The sequence below is a fragment of the Elgaria multicarinata genome, chromosome 1, assembly GCF_023053635.1.
Source record: "Elgaria multicarinata webbii isolate HBS135686 ecotype San Diego chromosome 1, rElgMul1.1.pri, whole genome shotgun sequence".
Classification (NCBI taxonomy): Eukaryota; Metazoa; Chordata; class Lepidosauria; order Squamata; family Anguidae; genus Elgaria; species Elgaria multicarinata.
The window spans coordinates 141,908,939-141,928,825 of NC_086171.1; the positions used below are offsets into that span (position 1 = coordinate 141,908,939).

A 19,887-nucleotide genomic window follows, 5' to 3' on the forward strand; every position below is an offset into this window, starting at 1 on the left:
ATCTCCACCATATACTTCCTTAGTCTAGAGCTCCATGGGCGGGAATAAAAAGATACCTCTTCCTTTTTCCTGCCTGCCATGGCCGGCCCTAGACAGAGCGAGGAAGCTCCCTCAGGTGGCAAATACCAGGGGATGGGGGATGCCAGGAGCCCCCTTCACTCCCCCTGAATCCCCCAAGTTAGGCTGCTCTGTGCCCCCTAATCTACTTTCCTTCCCTCAGGTACAGTGTAAGATTTGCCTTATCACCAGTTCTGAAGTAAGATTCAGCTGCCAGTTCAGTAAGATTTTATATGTGGAATGGGCGGTGCAGGCGACATCTTGCCCTTCACCCCAGGCTAAAATGTCATGGGCCAGCCCTGCTGACTATTTAAATTACAAAAATAGTTTCCTCACCTTCCCAAGAGTTCTCTTCTGCCTGCAAACGCTGTTTCTACATTTATTTCATTCACTGTATCAAAATTTAAAGTATTTTGAGATTCATGAAAGCTTTCAATGTATTAAAGAAAAAAACCCAGCCAGCTGACAACTTACAAGTGGCGTATCCTTCCCTCCTACAATACTGAGACCAAGCCCTGATCGGCCCTTGGATATTTCTATGATCATTTCTTGACCAGGAACTATTGAGCATGTTGCTGGATCCACAAAAGGAGGTGGAAAGTTGCCTGTAAACAAAGATAAAATGTACTAGTCAATGAAATAACAAGCACTACACCAGGTGTGGGGAAACTGCAGCCCTATAAATGTTGGTGGACTCCAACTCCTATCAACCCCAGCTAGCATGACCAGTGGTGAAGAATGATGGGAGTTGTGGTTTAACAACTTTGGAGGGCCTTGCACTATACAAAGATGCTGAAGAGGAACACATTGAATGTTATATTCTGTCAGCACACCCTCATTAAATTAATTCGATTTGAGGAATATGTGGGGGGAAACTCACTGGGAGTGTGTGTCTCTATACAGCTGCAAAGCCCTGTGGTGGCTGCGAATCAGCACTGCATCAGTTATACGGTGCAGCCACCGATTCACAGCCACTGCAGGGCTTTTCTCCGAAGTTGTGCTTTAAAAAGTTGGGGACTTACCCTGACTTTTTTCTTCAAAGCAAGGTCACCATGGCCCTTCCGCCATGTGATCTCACTCTGTCATCGATCCAGGGGGCATTCCGGGAGAATGGTGGCAGATGACTGGTCACCAGGAAGAGGGCAGGGGGCGGGATGACTGCTTGAAAACCCCATGCTCCCTCCTGGTGTCGGGATTCCCCCCCCCCATCCTGCAGCAGTGATACCGTGGGGCTTCAGAAGGAAGGAGTGGCAAAGCAGCCTTTGTTTCTGGATCATTGCAATTCAGATAGAAATAAAAGCCACTAACGTACAACAAATCTAATTTTTGTAGGGACCTATTTTGAAGTAGGATAAAGTCTTCAAAGATTGCTTTCTTAAAATGTGGATCCACTGAGGTCAAGAATAATAACTTAAAGTGAGTCACTTCAAAGTATTTTAAAGTAAATACTTCAAAGGCTGCAGCCACGCTGTTTAAATGCTGCCTTGCAATGCATTTTCATGTCTCATTCCAGATAGAAAAGGTGACATATCATTCTGATAAACTATGTCACAAATTAATTATAGCTGCCAAAATTGAAAAAAATAATAATCTGGATCTTCTATTACTTAAGGTCCAATCAAGATTTTGCTTTTAATTTTTATTAGCACGTTTCTTTACTCACAAGATTGGTTTATTCACATGAGCCATGCAATGTCAGCTGTGGCAAGTTCTGTAATCTTTAAAGTATGCTTTACAGTTTTTGTGATTACAACATTACCATGGCTGAGATTTCTGAGCTCCTAATTCATAACATACAGTGCTCATACATCATTTCTGTGAGTATAGAAGGAAGAAATAATAATAATAATAATAATAATAATAATAATAATAATAATAATAATAATAATATAATTATAATCCATCCATCCCATTCAGGTTTCAGGGCACTGCACAATTTAAACATAAGGACTGACAACAAGGCCTGGTCTTTAATATGCAGCAGAATGTAGTGGTAGAATATGGAGATGGTACTTGAGGCATTTCTTATGCGCCATCATGTAAAACAAAACATTTTCCCTGGAAGTAAAAAATTAGTACCAGCAGGCAGGAAAGTTTCTAGCCTTCTCTTCTCCCTGCTGTGCTTGTTTATTCTACTAGCAAAGCAGTTGTATAATTTAGATGGTAATTAAAAATGAGATACCCACATCAGAAGTGGTACAGTTCATTCCACCACCTAAATGATATGGGCATGTGTTGCCATGTACAGATCAGGCCAAAAAGTTCCATGTCCAAGAAAAGCTTAGGCAGCTCAGCCCAGGCTGACCCAGAGGTGTTGTGGCCATACAATTTCTATGTTTGTTTGTTTTTAACCTGATGAGCAGGACTTCAATTCTACAAACAGTGAAGGGTGGGTGGGTTTAGGAACCTCCTTCCTGGTCCTAGAGCTATTAACATGCTGCAGGTGATCAGCTAACTTATGAATGCCTTGTACCTTGCAACTCTCCAGAAGCCACAGTAGTTTTTATACAAATAATATCACAGGATCCAAACCAGAGATGAAGTTAACTGATGAAACTTAACAGAAGAAAATTTTCATACACCAACTTCCCTCTACAGTTGCTGGTGGACACACTCCCCCCTCACACACAAAGTCTATCTAGAGGATTTGGAGCCCCTCCTGAGCAATGTGGTATGGCATGCAAGGGGTCACGGGCTGGGGGGAACTTTCCTTCCGTAAAGTTATCTTAGGATTCAAGCCCCATTTGGGGCATTTTCCTCAACCCCAGCATACCTCACGCCTTGTCCCGCATGAAGGAGAGGCCCCCTCAACTGTCCAAAGAGGCTTTTTGAGCATCATAGGGAAGCTGCAGGGGTGGCAGGGAGGAAAGAGTGGACCAAGAAAATTTCCTTCCATGACTATTGTCCACAAAAGCATATGCCAGAGAAATTTATTAAGCCTTTAAGGAGTCCCAAGACTATTGCAGAAAAAACAGGGCTGCCCTCTAGAAATTGTTTCCTTCCATGAACTTTCTTAAGTTAACTTATCTTAGGATCCAAGACACTGAAAGGAATTAATGCCACTTCAATCTGAAGGTAGCAAATGCTTCAATAAATACACAGCAGGTAAAAGCTGCTGTGGGCCAAGTGAAAGAGAAAGAAATTAAATACATTTTACCTACATTGAAGCATCCCTAGTTTGCAATATGTTAAAGATAATTACTTTTAAAAGATTTTTAAAAGAATGATATCCAAAGAATTAAATCTGTTAATCTAAATATTAATACTAATAATAAGCTAGCTACCATCATCGCAAAAAAACATAGTAATGAATGCAAGGTATGTATGTACTCTTCAGATGGAGATAATTAGCTCATACTTCTGCTGGTGAACTCGGTCTCTGGAGAATAAGACGGTGCAGGTGCCAAAGAGATATCATGTAAACTGATGGGGATTACTGTTGAAGTCTTTGATTGCTTTAATTGGTTACGAAACTGGGAAAGGAGAAAAAATAAAAAGAAACAAAAGTAGTTGAACTGCTAAGCCTTCTTCTGAAATCCAAACAAGCAGCTTAAACCATAGTACAGAGATCTTTAAATGGATCAGAAGATGGATGTGTAATACAGCATTTAACAACTTTAGAAGTAATGATCCACCTACCTTTGATGTTGTGATAGCAGAAATCTTTGTTTAAAATGCACTGGTGAATCATTATATAGCATAAGATTTAAGAGCCTTGATAAAATCCTGACTATGATGTACAAAACACCGCCCCAAACTATTTTTATATACTTGTCTATTATTATTTCTTGCTCTTTTCTGAAAATTTTGAAAATGCTGCTATTCAAAACTTAATACATTTTTCTGAGTTAAAAGAGGCCCAATAAATCCATTTGTTTCACATTAAAGAAGACAAAAGGGGATAGAAATACATACGTTTTCTGGAGGTTGTTCTGCCATAACTTGCTGGCTCTCTACCACCTGTTTGTCAATCTTGTTACTGACATCCTAATAAAAACAAATAAAAAAAATTAAAAAGTTACAATGCAGACCAATGCAAAGATATGGATGACATGCTCAAATCCAACTGATTTTAACACAGCCTTTATTTTTAATTCACTTTAAAAATTGCCCCAAACCAAGATACTCAATTCACAATTCAACTGACATGTAGACTCTGCAGCTCACTGCTACATGCTGCTAAAGTTCTTCAAGCAAAGTATCGTGTAAATTAGGAAATTTAAAACTTTAGATTTGAGCCATGTTAAATCAGTCATGCATTAGTCCCATTGAAATCAATGGGATAATTTAGTCATGACCAACTTAAATCCAGTTGCTTTAAATGGGACTAAAAGCATGGCTAACATAGCCTGGATCCAGTCCATTTCGCTTTTCATTTATTTTCTGCAAATCTCTCTGTTGAGTATATTAAATAATAAACCTAACTCACTCGTTAAGTAAACTCATATGTTCTGATTTGGGGGGGATTCTACCACACTTCTCATCCCACATTAATATCTCATTCCACATTGTTTTATATGTGTGTGTAGGAAACATTACAAAAGGCTGGAGAAAACAATGCAGGATTGCACTATTAAGAATTATTTACAGGGTTCAAACCCCATTTTAAAGACAATACTGATAGATTTCTTTAAATTAGAAAGGGATGTCTAGGTAAACATATTGAGAGAAATGATTAATGTTGTCCTCCTCCTCTTCATTTCAGTGGAACGTCTCCATTTCCTTGCAGTTTAAGGTACACAACTTTGTGTTAATTTACAAGGGATGAAAAAATGTGCTTACTATGAGTTATCAGGAACAAAAACTATTCCACTAATTACTAAACAAGGAGTGAGCTCACCATACTGAAGCACCAGGAAAACATGGGAAGAAATTAAAATTGATCTACACTGCAAATCCCAGATAAAAAGTTATATAGGGGAGATAAATCCTGTCATTTGCTGCCATATAACTTTCTCATTTATGTGTGTGTGTGTGTGTGTGTGTGTGTGTGTGTGTGTGTGTATGAAGTATTTTCAGATGCAAAAGAATATTCTCTGGTTCCTCTTAGGAAACATTAGGCAGCTGACTAACATTTTCTCACATTGATCATTAAAATTACAGTTTCCCTTTCAGTTCCATCACAAAGCCCATCATCATTAGACAGGCTAAAAAGGTATATCAATTCCAAAGGCCCAAGTTCCTGGTCTAATAGTATAATTCAGTCAGCTCATTGTAGAACTCTGTACATGAGGGAAATAGCCAGGCAAATCTGATTGCTTTCTGACTCACTTCAAGTCAATGGATTATACATCTAGTTATAGCAAGACTGATTGGGAAAAAAGCCATTTAATGTGAGACTAACCAAGACCCAATTCCACCCTTTGGGAATACAGCAACTGCGCTAATTAGCTGAGCTGGTTAGTGTGAATGTAGGAAAACTACCTTCAAAGTAGTGTGTGCTTATGAGTTTCCTGAATAAGAATTAGGGTGCCACATTTAAAAATACTCAAATTGCAAAATGTTAACTTTCTTTCTTAAAACCTACATATAATTAATTTGTTTGATATGTTTGCTGCACATTTGGTGCTTCTGAAATCACACCTTGCAAATGTGAATTTTAATTTTCAGCATTCCAAGACTTTAGCTTTAGTATTAATCCCCCAAACCCTCATGTTTCTAATGGTTCAGAACTTAGGCTTGTTGGAAATGCTTGGGGAAAATATTGAAAACCAGAGGAGACTAACCTAATGTAGACTTCCAATGTTCAAGGGGACCGGACCTCAGTGTTATCTGTCTAGCTTTTGCCCCTCTCCGTCTATGGCCCAATCTATACATGGGATTTACTCTGGTGCTACTTCATACACTGTCAGGGCGCATGACATTCCCTCCTCTATGCAGCAACCATGGGTTTTCATGCTGCAATTTTGTAAAGCCATTTTGTGATGGATTTTCCCATCACATTCGCTTCAGTATGGTTTGAGAGTTTGGCCGTTTCTACACCTGCCTTTCCCCCCGGGATCGTCCCTGTGCATGAAAATGGACGATCCCTCCATTTTCCTGGGATAATCCTTAGGTGTAGAAAGGGCCTTTGTGTGACCTCAACTAACAGCCCACTAAACATGTCTATTGTGACATAATTCCTATTGACTTCCACTGCACTTTCTTAGCACAGCACGGATTGGAGAAAGGGATGAGGAAGCGTTTTGTGATAAATCTGCGCTTAACCAGAGGAGTGCACCTTCACATAAGGTTAATGTTTTTTTTAAAGGAAGGCTGTTGATGCTGCGAGACTCCACCCACATATGCCCAAACTTAATGCCATTTCTCATGCAGTCTGCTCAAAAGCAGTTCTTCCCTCCCACCCCACCCCTTTTTCTTTTTTTTTATACACCACTTTAGTTAGCTGCATGTGCCACTGGAGGAGCAAATCTGGTTTTAATCTGAATCGCATTGGAAAGTGTCTCCAGGTAAATTGCCCCTATGATTAGCAGAATTACACAACATTAGCAAATGACATGCAAGTTTTGCTTCATTTCTGAGGTAAAACTTGTCCTTGGACCTTTTTGTGTGTATTTGTTAATTTGTTAAGCACATTGTATACAGAGACCTGAAAAGAAAAGCATTGATTTTTCAGATACGATCATGTTGTTTTAAAAAGCTCAATTAAATTGTGGTTTTGCAATTTATTACGACGAATGGATGAGCTGAAATATTAAAAGGTTGCCATAACGAAATGTCCTTCAGATGTTAGTTTCCCACACACTGCCAGTTGTTTCCTCTGCTATAATGCTGCACAATTTTAAGAGATAGAATATGCTGATGAAAATTTAAAACCCAGCAGTATTTTATTTACCGCAGAAATATTGGTAAATATGATTATGAAGTCCTTCTTTAAAGCCAGCAAACCAACAAATTCAGCTGGTGCTTGAAGGCAAGACTGACTCAAGGACAGACATCTTGCAGCTATAATAGCGTTCAAGCTGAAAAAGCCTCCAGCTAAACACAAAATTTGATTATCCTGAATGCATGATGCAGCAAAGCAAAAGCACAGAGCTAAAAAGCACACTAGAGCTGTCACTCAAGTGATTTTCCTGGTAAGTCAACACTGAAGATTTTAAATTACTTGCTTGTTGGAAAGGTGGGAACCTTCCATCTGCTTTTAGTGTAATGCATCAAAAGGCCTGCCTTTCAAATGAACATCTTCCCAGGTCACCTTTAATGCATACACAACAACCCTCTGAATATCATATGCATGGTGAAGTAAAACCACCTTTGTATTCTCTACTCACACAGTTTCAGGGCCCCTTTGAAGGTGATTACTTGCAGTGCAAAGCACCCAAGTACAGAGAGAGAAGGGAAATGACAGACCTGTTAGAATGGTCACCACATGATTAGAGATAACTGCAGCATCCTCAAGGATTTATGAGCATGGAGTTTTCGTTGCCCCCTTCTTTTAGTTTCCAAAAGAGGCAATGGGAAACTTCAAGCTTTGCATACATTTCTAATCCCCAAAGCCATGGTCACTGCCCAGACAGCAAAAGCCCAGCTTTGTGACGGGTAAAAATCTGTAAGAGACATCTGTAACAGAAAAATCTGTTTTCTGTTTATGAATGAGGGCTAGCAAACTGAAGTGTAATCCAGAAAAGACAGAAGTGTTCTTGGTGAAAGGGTGGGTGGGAGAAGAACATGAGCCTGAGGCTCTCTTCAGCTTGTTCTTGCAACTATATAAACCATAGTTCATTATTATGCCCAGGCACAGTGAAGAAGAAGGAATCATTTCAAAACTTAATGCAAAAAAGGCTTCCCACAGAGGAACGCTGCAAAAGGCTTCCCTCGCTGCAACATTTCCAGGCATTTGTTCTATATCTATTGGCCTAATCCTTCTCATCCAAGGCCCTTCTCATTCCCAACTGGGAAACAAGGATAGGACCTTTTCAGTTAGCTCTGGAACTCTCTTCCAGGTTGGCCACCTACAGTGGAGAATGGTATATTTTTGGTGAAATATTCATTTTAGTTTTTTAAGGGCTTTAAGAGCTCCCCCCCCTAGGCCTTTTAGTAGCCTTTTCCCCCATTACTTTTTAATAATTTCCCTGTCATTTTAGATGTTGGGTTTCCCCAGTAAATTGTTTACTGGGCTCAATGTCAGCTCCAGAATTTTGAGGGGCCTTGGGTAAGGCATCCTCAGTGGGCTCCATCCCTCAGTGAGTCTGCCTTCTCACTGGCATTGTCACCATTGCTCCTCATCCTCTTTGTCATCATTGCTATCACTTGCACGCGTGACTGGCAGAGAGCCAGTGAGCAATGCTCTTCCTTTTCACCACCACCATTATCTGAGCCACAGCAAGAGAAAGGTGAACAAGCAATGATAAAGAAGAGAAGCAAGTCCAAGGGGGGCGGGTATAGTCACGGTGAAGGTAATGCCTCCTCCTTCATGCCTAATGGAAGGGCCTCCAGCCCTAAGTAGTCTGTGTCAGGAAGGAAGTGGGCAAGAGAGAGCAGAGAAGACTTTTCAACAAAAATGAAAGTTAAAAAGACGTGGCGAGCACAGAGCTCACCAGAGGCCCTGTTGTACTGCCAGCAGACAGGCCTGGTTTGGGGAACAGGGATATTCCTCCCACTGGAGAAGATGGCAAGACATTGGCCCTGCCTATTGATGGAAGAGGAGGGACTATCTCAAAGAGTTATGAATGCCCTCTGTGAATCCTGGGAAATGAAAATGTTCTCCTGATGCCAGGTTTTCAGTCCTGTTCATCTCTTTGTTCAATGGTTCTAATTTAAATTGTGCAAATGTTAATTAAGGCTCTGACTTATTTAGCAAACTGTCTTTCTTGAAGGAAAGGGATACGTTTAACTGCACCATACCAGCTATTTTATTATGAGGGGAAATTCATTTTCAGTTGAATCTCTGCTCAACACTTTTTTATGGCTCAGAGTTTTATTAGATGAATGTCTGGGTTTATATTAACCCACTAATTATGATTAATTGCTTTCATTTAAGAAACATCAAAATGCATCTTACCTCAATGGAAGACTGGGAGCTAGAGGGTAATGGGAAAGGAGCCACAGCCATCTGGTTAACTGCATCATCGTTGCTGAGAAACAAGAGAGAAGGGAGGAACGATACATTAGACAAACTACAAAATACCTACTGAAATTTTCATATTTTTTTCTTTTATTGCACATAGGGGTCCCAGGTGGTGCCCCATCCAATGCACTAACCAGATCTAGACCTGTTGTTGCTGGATCGTGTGCTGTTAGCACAACCAAGGACCTAACCTCTATAAAAAAAAATAGAGACATTTAGAAACCGAACTGAAGAATGTTTTGTCCCTTCATTTTTGCTTAGAGTAGGAAATGGGCAAAATGCTTAGCACTGAGGCCCACATTGGAAATGTGCCATTATTTGGTGAGCTGCAGCCCATTTCCATATATTGCATGCAATTAACATAACACACTTATGGTAGGTCTAGGGCTATTTCCTCGAGGACGCTGCCAAAATACTACTATTCCTTCCTGTTTCAACAAGCCTTCCTGGATGTGCCCCAATCTCCTGTTTACATTATTGCGGATGACAACTTCAATTGTGCTCTCAGAATTACTCTCTGCTGACTATGGTCACTTTTTGTATAATAATTAGTACTTCAATATTAATACTGTATTAAATGTTCTCTCTCTCTTTCTTTTATATGACTACATCATCATTCTAATACCAAACTTGGGTGATCCTGTTTTTATTAGTTTAGAAGTGAGGCCTCTACAAAATAAGGTAGTGTTTTTGCATAGTTGAAACAATGCAGGTATGCAGAAGTCTATTGGTCATAAATTCCAAGAAAAAGAATCAATTGTATATTCCAAGAAAAATACTATTTTTAAATCCTCTAAATGGAAAGATTGATGCTCAGTGGCTTCCCAGACCATATACAATGTTGAGGTTTGCTGAGCCATGGAAAGTTGAGGGTGTCAGTTGAAAATGAAAACGGCCCCTAACAGCTTATGGTGTCCTGAAGGGATTAGGGTTGGACAGATGCAAGTTCTGAGGTTAAAACCATTTAGAGCTATCTTGAGATATGTTACGTAGTATATGAATTGATCTAATTCTCCTCCTCCTCCTCCTCCTCCTCCTCCACACCCTCTTTCCTCTCCATGCTATAGAATGAGGTTTCACAAGGGATTAAAGGGGGGGGGAGACACCATTTCACTTTCCCATTCTCCAGAAACGTCTCTCTTGTCCTGAACTTGAATATTTCTGCTTTTCGAAATCCGATGCCTATGGCTCATGACTACCAAAGGGTAAAAGTGATAAGGAGAGTAATATATGTCAGAGTAAAGAGCCAGTGTGTCTTCATATCTCAAGAAGTAAAGATGTTAGACCTGAGGTAAAGGTCCTGGTGGCAGCATTACTGTGTGTGTGGTGGAAAGTGTTGCCGGCCATGGGGAAGACCTTGTAGAAAAGGTATTCACACTAATAAATAGCCAGTAACACTACACCAGTCACCTGTATGCTTTGGATAGACAGTGTGCTCTGTCTCAGAACTGGCACCAGAGAAAATTAGGAATGGTTGTGGATCTTTAAGAGTTCTGCTTCTGAAATTCCAAATGCTGGCAGATTAGATTGCTGCAGCTCAGCAGCTTTTGAGCTAAAAACCTGTCCAGCACCATGCACTTTCCTCTTAGGCTGTGGGCACAGAGCCAAAGAGAAAATGCAGAGGTGCCAATCTGACGCACCTGCTTCTTTCACTTAGCCTCTAAAGGAGCTGATAGCTAGTTCTTCATATATTGTTTTGAAAACATGCCTCATTATATCAAATGGGAGGGGAAAACATAATGTTATGCAATGTCATAACTAGCTTATCTAGCTAAAGAATCTCAGGTAGCAGGCAATGTGGAAGATCTTTGCCTGAGCCTTTGGAGAGCCACTTGTAAACAAGTCTACAACTACTTCCTTATGTTCAAGGAATAAGCCCTTCCAGAATACAAATGCTTGGGGGAAATGTAGCTCATATGTCATGTTAGGGGAATGGCTTCCCAATGTGACATTGGCTCTATGCTACTAGAGAACAGGCAACTGTCAGTCTAGCAGAGTTTGGTCCAACTAGCACATTAGCCAAAAGAACATGGAGCCAAGCAAACTAATATTACAATTATTTCATCTGGGTACAGGAGTGCCTTTGCAAGGTTCCTGGCAAGCAATAGATACCAGTCAGAGCTTTCCCAGAAAATGATGTGCTTATTGAAACTATATAATAAACAGCAATTAAATCCTTAATTATGAGGCTTCCCAGAAAAATGGAAAGAGGGAGGGAGGGAGGAACAGAGAGAGAAAGAGGTGATGGGATAAGTGGCATAGTTTCATAATATGGCTTTGAGGTGGAGGGAAGACAAAAGTTGCAATAAAACTCAGGAAAAAAGGCAGGAGAAAGAAGTGTAGAGGTGGGAAGATGTAGTAGAACATAATGGGGCCTTCCTTATTGCTCAGTCTGAAAGGGGCAATTATTTACAGCCTGTAAGCAGGCATCAACAAGAAGCTCATGGACTTAAGGAGGCAGGAATGCAACGGTAGACACAAACTGGACTCAGGGAAAGAAGGAAGTTGAACTTAAAATTCCTGGAGTACTAGGAGCCAAGGAGATACAAAGGTATACAAAAAGAAAACTACTGTTCTGTGTTTGATTTAAAAAGGGGGCAGATTTTCATGTTATCTTTACAGTGCCTCCTGTACAGTGTCCTTAATTGCTAAGGCCTCTGACTAGGCAATAAGTAAGTCTGCAGTGAAACATGATTACATTAAGCACAGGAGCAGGTTGGGTGCATACAGTCTGAGGATGCCCCACACTAACTTAATAGCAGGTGGGGGCCACACTCTTGTCCATGTAAATAGAGGGTTTGGGGCAGGAAACTCTATCTTGATTTGCCCTAGATACCCAAGCTACAGCTAAACTAAGTGGAACAGTCTGAGCGCAGATGCTCTGTGAGTCCCATTTTTTCATGCTAGTTATACTACTGATTGTATGCCCAAAATTTCAAGCTAGGGAACACATTAACTTCAAATAAATAGTGATGCACTAATGAAGTTCATAAAGCCAGTTTCTGATTAGACTCTTCATTATTATACCCCCTCCTTCTCTTCATCCCGTCAAAGCTTTGTGGGCCAGCAAGCAGAAATTACAGTCTTTGAACTGCAACGGCCATGGCCATCAAGCCATGCATGCAGAAGTGCACAACAGTTAACTAAAAGAGCTGTACAATATCAAAGGGTACGTGATATTCAGTTGTACTTCGCTTTCCACGCATCTTCCTCCCAAAACAGTACAACGTGTTAACAGCCGTTTTCTATCTCCTTTTGTTTTCTCAAGCATACAAACCAATTATGATGTAGCTCTTGCTGATGAGAATTAATCATCATATCTAAAAGCTCCACAAACCCCCTAGTAATTCTTGTCTGGTGCCAATTTAAGTTCTGTCAGTTGTTGGTTGCCGGGCTTTAAAAAAAAATTAATAAAACATCTAATCAGCACAAGTAGTAAGGAAATCAGCATAAAGTATTTGCAGCGCTTGATGCAGCCTGTAATGAGAAGATCTGATAGCAATAAAATATCTCCAGAATCTTATAATTTAAACACATTATCTGTTGTGATTTTAGCAGCAAAAGGACTGTGTAGTGCGAGGTTTGCATGTGCAGCAGACTATGTGAAACACTTCTCTCTCACACTCTCATAATACTCTGGGGAAATGTGGCAGGAGTCTCCCTTCAGCACATGTGAAGAGCAGCAGGGAGCGGGGAGCAGAGGACTTCCGGATATATGCAGAAAAAACTACGTGTGTCTAACGAAAAACTAGACATGATATTAGTGCCCTTTCAAGATTCCCTAAAATACCCACCAAAGCAGTCAATGATATGGAGTGAGAGCGGGACGTGATATCATAACATGATAAACAATTCAACACAGGGTTGCCATTTTCGGCAGCAGACCCGTGTCAGGCATGATGTTTAATTCCACCCTAAGGCACTCTTTGGATCCCTGCCATTATTTTGAGCAATGTTTCATGCACTTTTGCCATCTGTCTTTTCCCATCGCTATTACATCTGCCCTGTATGTCATTTTAAAGAGACAGTGATTTTTAAATCATACAAAGCAAATCTCTTCAAGATAAAAAGAAAAAGAAAAAATCTAGGTAAAAAGAGGTTGCAGCTCATAATCTACTCCTGCTGTGACTATACATATTCAAATGACTTTAACCCTGCTTCAAAGGAGGTTGTTTCAAGAGAAAGGCATGTTTTAAATGGCATCGAAAATAATAAATTGCTTTTTCTACTACCCCCTCAGCAACTCTAAAACAATCTATTTTAACTAGAATAATGACAACCTCCTTTTGATGATAAAACAGGCAAATGAGGGGTCTGAACACAATGTTTGAATTACAGTGAATGCCAATAAAAATTCAACCCACACATGCAACCAGTTTCCATATCTTTCTATTCCTAGAAGTACTGTATCAAAAGGTGAATTCACACACACACAAGTTAATCACTTGACTTCATAATCATTTTGTGATTTATGCATGAGTTGGGTGAATCATAGTCAGAAGGGACCATTTAGGCCATCAAGTCCAACCCTCTGCTCAATGCAGGAATCCAGTTTAAAGTCTGTCCAGTCTCTTCTTGAATACATGTAGCAATGGAGAGTCCACCCCCACGCCCTGTCTGACAGTTCTAATGATTATCCATGCTCTCATAACCTCTTGTCTGGATTACTGCAATGTGTTATACATGGGGCTGCCTTTGAAAATGGTCCGGAAGCTTCACCTGGTACAGAACAGGGCAACATGTTTACTAATAGGGACTGGCCAACGAGACCACATCACACCAGTCCTTTTCCAGCTTCATTGGCTGCCAGTCCAGGTCTGGGCCCAATTCAAAGTGCTGGTATTAACATTCAAAGCCCTAAACATCTTGGGACCAGGCTATCTGAAGGAATGCCTCCTTCCATATGTACCTGCCTGGTCCCTAAGCACATCTTTCAGGGTCCTTCTCCATGAGCCCCTGCCAAAAGAAGTGAGGCAGGTGGCTACCAGGAGGAGGGCCTTCTCTGCTGTAGCACCCCAGCTGTAGAATGAGCTCCCTAAAGAGGTTCGCCTGGCACCTACACTGTACTCCTTTAAATATCAGGTGAACACCTTTTTATTTTCTCATCATTTTAACAGTCTAGCAACTTAATTTTAACTTTGCTGTTTTAAATTTGTATTTTAAATCTGTATTAATTTCTGCATTGCTGTCGATTTCATCCTGGTTGTGATTTTATATTGTATTTTATATTATGATTTTATATTGTTTGTTTTATGTTTTGAATGGTTTTTATGGTTTTAATTTTTGTAAACCGCCCAGAGAGCTTCAGCTATTGGGCAGTATAAAAATGCAATCAATCAATCATGACAGTAGTTACAAGTGCCTTTATCCATTTTATAAAGAACTTTATTCCCTTATAAAGGGCCCCTTTTATATGGGATGCTCACAGTTTAATATGAGCATCCCATATGCTTTGACATATGGTACTGAGGTTACTAGAAACAGTGTTCCTATGGAAGTCTGTAAAACAACAATGTAGGGCCAACTGTATGCACACGATTTTAATATGGTAGACAAGTACACAGACTGTAATAGATGTGTGTGCAATCACCACATCATTATCTTTAGGGAGCTTTCAAGCTTTTCCCTCACAGAAGTGATTTCTGTTTAGGAAATGTATACGGGCAGATGCTGATTAGTCATGCTAAGAAAACATATGGCTTCAACTCTTTTCATTAAATCACCAGATTCTTGAGAATGCTAAATATTTCCAATGCATTCTGGAGTCTAATGCAGTCTGTCCATAGGAAATAAAAATGGGATGTTGGGTGCTAGAAGCCAAGCAGCCTCCCAGATTAGGTTTAACCACTTTTGGTAGACACATATCAGCTTTTATCTGCTGGCACTGGCAAAAGAAATGGGATTGATAATGTATCTCATAATAACTTTTTTATCATGAGATACATTATATTTTATTCAAATAAATCAGAAACACAAACATTCTACAGATGCAATGAGACAGAATCCAGTCCTTTGCAGCGTAGGAATAAAACAAATCCCTTTTGGAGATATATATATATATATATATATATATATATATATATATATATATATATATATGCTATAGTCTGAGCAGCTTTCCCCAGACACATTTTCCAATGCAATTAAGTAATGGAGAGTGAGCTGTTATACATGACAGTTAATTTTCAGTAGCTAGGTAAAGTATGAGGAAGCTGGAAGCAAGATCATTAATCTTGGTTGCCTTGCATTGCCAAGGGTAGCAACTAATTCTTCATTTTACTAGCTCCGCTCTTCCACCACAGTCACATGGGGCCTATCTTAAACTTTAAGATCCAGACATACACTCTAAGATATACTGTATTTTCACTTACAGACACAAGTACATGGAGTACAGATGCACTCCCTGCTTATATTATTCAGTGATCAGTATCAAGGCATGGATACCAAAAGTAGACTCTACAGTATTCCCCTTCCATTGCTTTCCTCCCAAGCTACACTAGACAAGAAGCCAAAGGTGTGGAACATTTTCCTTCTTGATCACTGGAATATATTAACCCAGCTCTGAGACTGAGGAAGAGGAAATCTCTAACTCCAGCTTAAAGTCATAGATATTGTCAGGATGAGGCTCGGGCAAAGTTGACAGATGGTGGAAGGTGGTGCCCCAGATTAGCTGCTCACCAGAAGTTGCATTATGAGAACCTTTCCTGAAGGAGGAGAACATGGTTGAGCATGGTGGGAAGCCATCCATTTAGTTGATTGACAACTGCCTATCACTTTATCTGATATGATCCTATCTTCCATTAGACTGAAGCAGAGTGTCTTGCCCAACTTTACCGAGATTCACATGTTCAATACCAGCTCACTCTCTGAACTACCAGACAAGCGTTTCGTAACCACTAAAATGCAAAAGTAATTTAATTCAGAGTTATGATTCAAAACCACTTTGCATTAATGTACCAGTTTTCAGGTGACTCAGTTGAGGGCAAGATCATAATGAAAAATTATGTAATAAAAAGAAAGTAAAGTGTGTAACAAATTGGAAAGCATTTAAATGGCTTGCCCTTGTCTGAACATTTTTAGGAGTCTTCAATTTTATTTTGACATTGAATTTCTCTTAATTTGCAACTCCCAGCTCAGGTCAGTAATTACTGACCTGGTGACCCAAAGTGTTAATGACTATGCCATTCTTACCGTATAAATACCAGTTTGACCTTTGATGGTGCAGTTTTGATTATTGCAGAAGCATTCTGGTGACTTCTCCCATACAAGATCTGGTTATTTATCTGTTTTATAAAGAACATTTAACACAATTACAAATTAAAGAGTAACAAATGGTTAAGTATTGCTTTGTAATTTTATTAAACTATCACTAACTTGAAAGTTCCCCATCATCTTTTTTTTAATCTTATTTTCAGCAAGAAGCAAAAAGATATGAAGAGGATTGTTATATTTTCTGTTTTGGTTTGGTTTCCTCATGTAAATAATGTTGGCTAACGGTTGGAATATTTATGTCGTGATAACAACCTTGGGAGTAAGATCGATTAAATAAACACAGTTTGTGTCATCTAGCACTTCAAATAAAACTACAGAGCAAATGAGAGAGAGATAAAAATACAAATAGTGTAGAATGCAGGAGATATAAATCCCATTTCCTGAGAACCTATTACAGTGTCAAAGTATATCTGAGCTTTACCTTATATTACTCCTGTCCTTTCAGAAGTACGGATCAGTATTCTACAACAGCCTTGTTTTGAGCTTACTGAATTTTTAGTGAGATAGTGTGCAAAAAATGTGTGAAGGGCAAAACATTTCAGTGCCAACCTCTTCTCAGAAATCTGCCAAGATTTAACTTTGATGTCTTTTTCCTTACAAAGCTTGTGCATGCAAGCAAATTAAACAAACATTTTAGGAATAGGTAATAAAACATTCCAGAGGTATAGTCATGCTGAGGTGCAATCCTATGCATTTCCCCCCTCAAAGGTAAGTCCCTATGACTGAATTTGCACGATAGTAGGAGGCAAATAAGCCGTGACGGCTTATTTTCACTCCTTGCGTGTGCCGGCCATGAGCTACCTAATTAGCATCATTACCCTCACCAGTAAGGGTGGTTTGTTCGAGAGTTTCAGAGTGGTTTGTAAACCACCCCAGCCAGCCACCCTCACCTGGTTCTGATGTCACAACAACTGGGCTGACGAGGACAGTTATGCTGATTAGGCATCTTGCAACTGGCATGCATGGGGAAAGAAATTAAGCCACTGTGGCCTATTTTTTCCTCCAGGATTGTGCGAACGAGCCCACTGAGTTTAGTGGAACTTAATCCCACATATGTGCATATAAGATTGCATCCTTATTCTGTTGCAGCAAACGCAATAAATCTTAGGGCACTATAACAAATTTGACATTTATTGTGGCATAAGGGTTAGTGGGGCCCTTTATGAGAGAGCCTTTTTTGGCTGAGGAGCGGGGTATAAGTATGATAAATAATAATAATAATCATAATAATAATAATAATAATATGAGATACACAGAAAACGATAAGCCTAAGAAATGAAAACATAATTTTTCAGTGACAACAAATTAAATGTCAGAAAGTGGATCAGAGTAGCCAATTTAGACAGTTGGCCAATATCATGTTGGGAGGAAAGTGCAAGAACCTTCTATACACAGGAGTGGGAAAGTAACCATCAATTAATAGAACTTAGAGCAGCAAGGATTTTAAAGGTAGGCCTTTAGAATATACACCAGACAGCATTGGTAAATGCACCAAAAGAAATAAAGTAGCATTTATGCAACGTATCAGGTTATAAAACAGAGAAAACAGTTAATCAATTTAGCTAAAATTTTAAATACAAATTATTCATGAACCTTTGGGTATTGCATGGTACCATATATTTATGTTAAGCATACTCTTTAGATTTATGGCACACATTTCTTTAAGGGTAATTCTACTTGTAGAACTAAAATTAAATACTTTTTGGGAGATATGCATTGTGTTAAACCAATGGTTGGACAGCTTGCAGCGTCCTTGCCTCATTTAACCCGGGGAGGATACAGAGTAAGGTGTGTAAGTTGGATTCTCATGGTCCAAACCCAGCATGGTGTACAGATCACATTAGCAAATGGCATGAAAATGTATGGATGTGATGACCACACAGCTCTAATTAAAGGGACTGGTTACACTAGGTAAGGTGCTTCAGCTTGCACTATTATCATACCTGTTCACTTGACTTGACTGACAGTGCTCCATTGGAGGTGCAGCTCATTATTTTTTCAGTGTGGGAGATGTAGTGTGGGAGTCTTTTTCAAGACTACTCCCTTATCTTCAGTTTTACACTACAGTGTTGTTATTTTTTCAACAAGCTACAATCCTTTCTGCAAGATGGTGCCAATGACCCATTCCAAGGGCATCAGCAACAGCAACATCAGGAACTGTTTGCTGGGTCACATCAATACACAATTTATTCCAGTTCCAGGAGACAGACCTGGAATCACAGGTTGGTACCACTGGGCAGCTGCAAAGAACCTCAAGCTTGGATTTGATGGTGGGGACACTTCCAGTAAAAGCCAAAAATCATAGATCTGCATTTACAGATTCAATCTTTTGCTAGGAATTTTACAAACCCAAAACTTCCCCTTTACCTCGTTTTCTAAACTAATAAAAGGCAGTCTTCAGGGAGGAAAGAACCACTGCTTACTGTAGTGCTAAAATCTGCTGATCTAGGCTCATTATGAGAAACATACAAAGAAATGGGAGAGAGGCACAGCAGTGCTCAAGGGAGAGTAAGATAAATAAACGGAATTACCAGTTAGGGAATAGAGTGGCTAAATTATGGACAAAGATTAAAATAAAATTTAACACAAGGAAAGCTGTAGCAAGCAACAATTTTGGAGCGGAGGTGACATCATAAATATTTCACAGAAGTCGGATGTGGTGCGTAAGGTAACAAAAACTAATAGGTGAAATTTAAGAAAGAGGAAATTATGGCCATGTATCATGGTCTGGAGAGTGATTAGTCTGGGGAATTGACTCCAGCGGAAAATGTTTGTTTTTTCTTCCTTTTTAAAACACTTATTTTAGGCCGGGGACTCAAAGTTAACTCTTGACATGTGGTGATTTTCTTGTCCTTATTTTTCCAAGAACATACATCACAACTATGCATTAAATTGCTCAACTAACAGTTAATATTTCTGCCTGGTAAAATTAATCATATTCAAGCTCAACAGATAAGCTAAATATAATTAACTGGTTTTAAAGCACTGTATTTTAATTACTTAGAGCATAATTCTATGCATGTTTAGACAGAAAGAGTATGCAGGCTGGAGGATGCTGGGAGTTGTAGGACTTATTTCTGTCTAAACATGTAAAGGATTCTGCCCTCAGTTATGTAAAAATGGAAGGGTGTTCAAAATTATTTTCCCCTTGGTTTTTGATCATCCTGAGTAGTTCTTCTCCTACAAGAGAATATATTCATTTTGTTTTTCAAAACGGTTTATGCTGAATTAGTGTGTTCAGAAAGAATTATGATAACAGATATACTAAAATCCAGACAATATATAAATGCACAGCATCAGCTAAAATGTCAGAGAAGTTCAGTGGTGAAAGTGGATTATATACACTGGAGCTCTCAGAATATAGCCGCCAGAACTCCAAATTCGGAAATCGATGTGGATGAAATGTTTTGTCAGGATGATAAGCCAGTTTCTCCTTGCTCACTTTCAGCACAGGAGATGTCATTTAAAAATTGCTCTAGGTCTAAATAGAA

The 19,887-nt window shown here is 39.5% G+C and overlaps 1 protein-coding gene across 1 annotated transcript in view; it reads right to left on the minus strand.

The window, feature by feature from the left end:
• Nucleotides 1-19,887, minus strand: part of PATJ (PATJ crumbs cell polarity complex component) — a 187,062-nt gene that overhangs the window by 42,149 nt on the left and 125,026 nt on the right. The window contains exons 29-33 of the mRNA XM_063138122.1: nt 16,316-16,407; nt 9,059-9,131; nt 3,973-4,044; nt 3,416-3,530; nt 532-662 (exon numbers count right to left, since the gene is read on the minus strand). Coding sequence (XP_062994192.1) covers nt 532-662; nt 3,416-3,530; nt 3,973-4,044; nt 9,059-9,131; nt 16,316-16,407 — 483 coding nt within the window. The remainder of the gene's footprint in view (nt 1-531; nt 663-3,415; nt 3,531-3,972; nt 4,045-9,058; nt 9,132-16,315; nt 16,408-19,887) is intronic.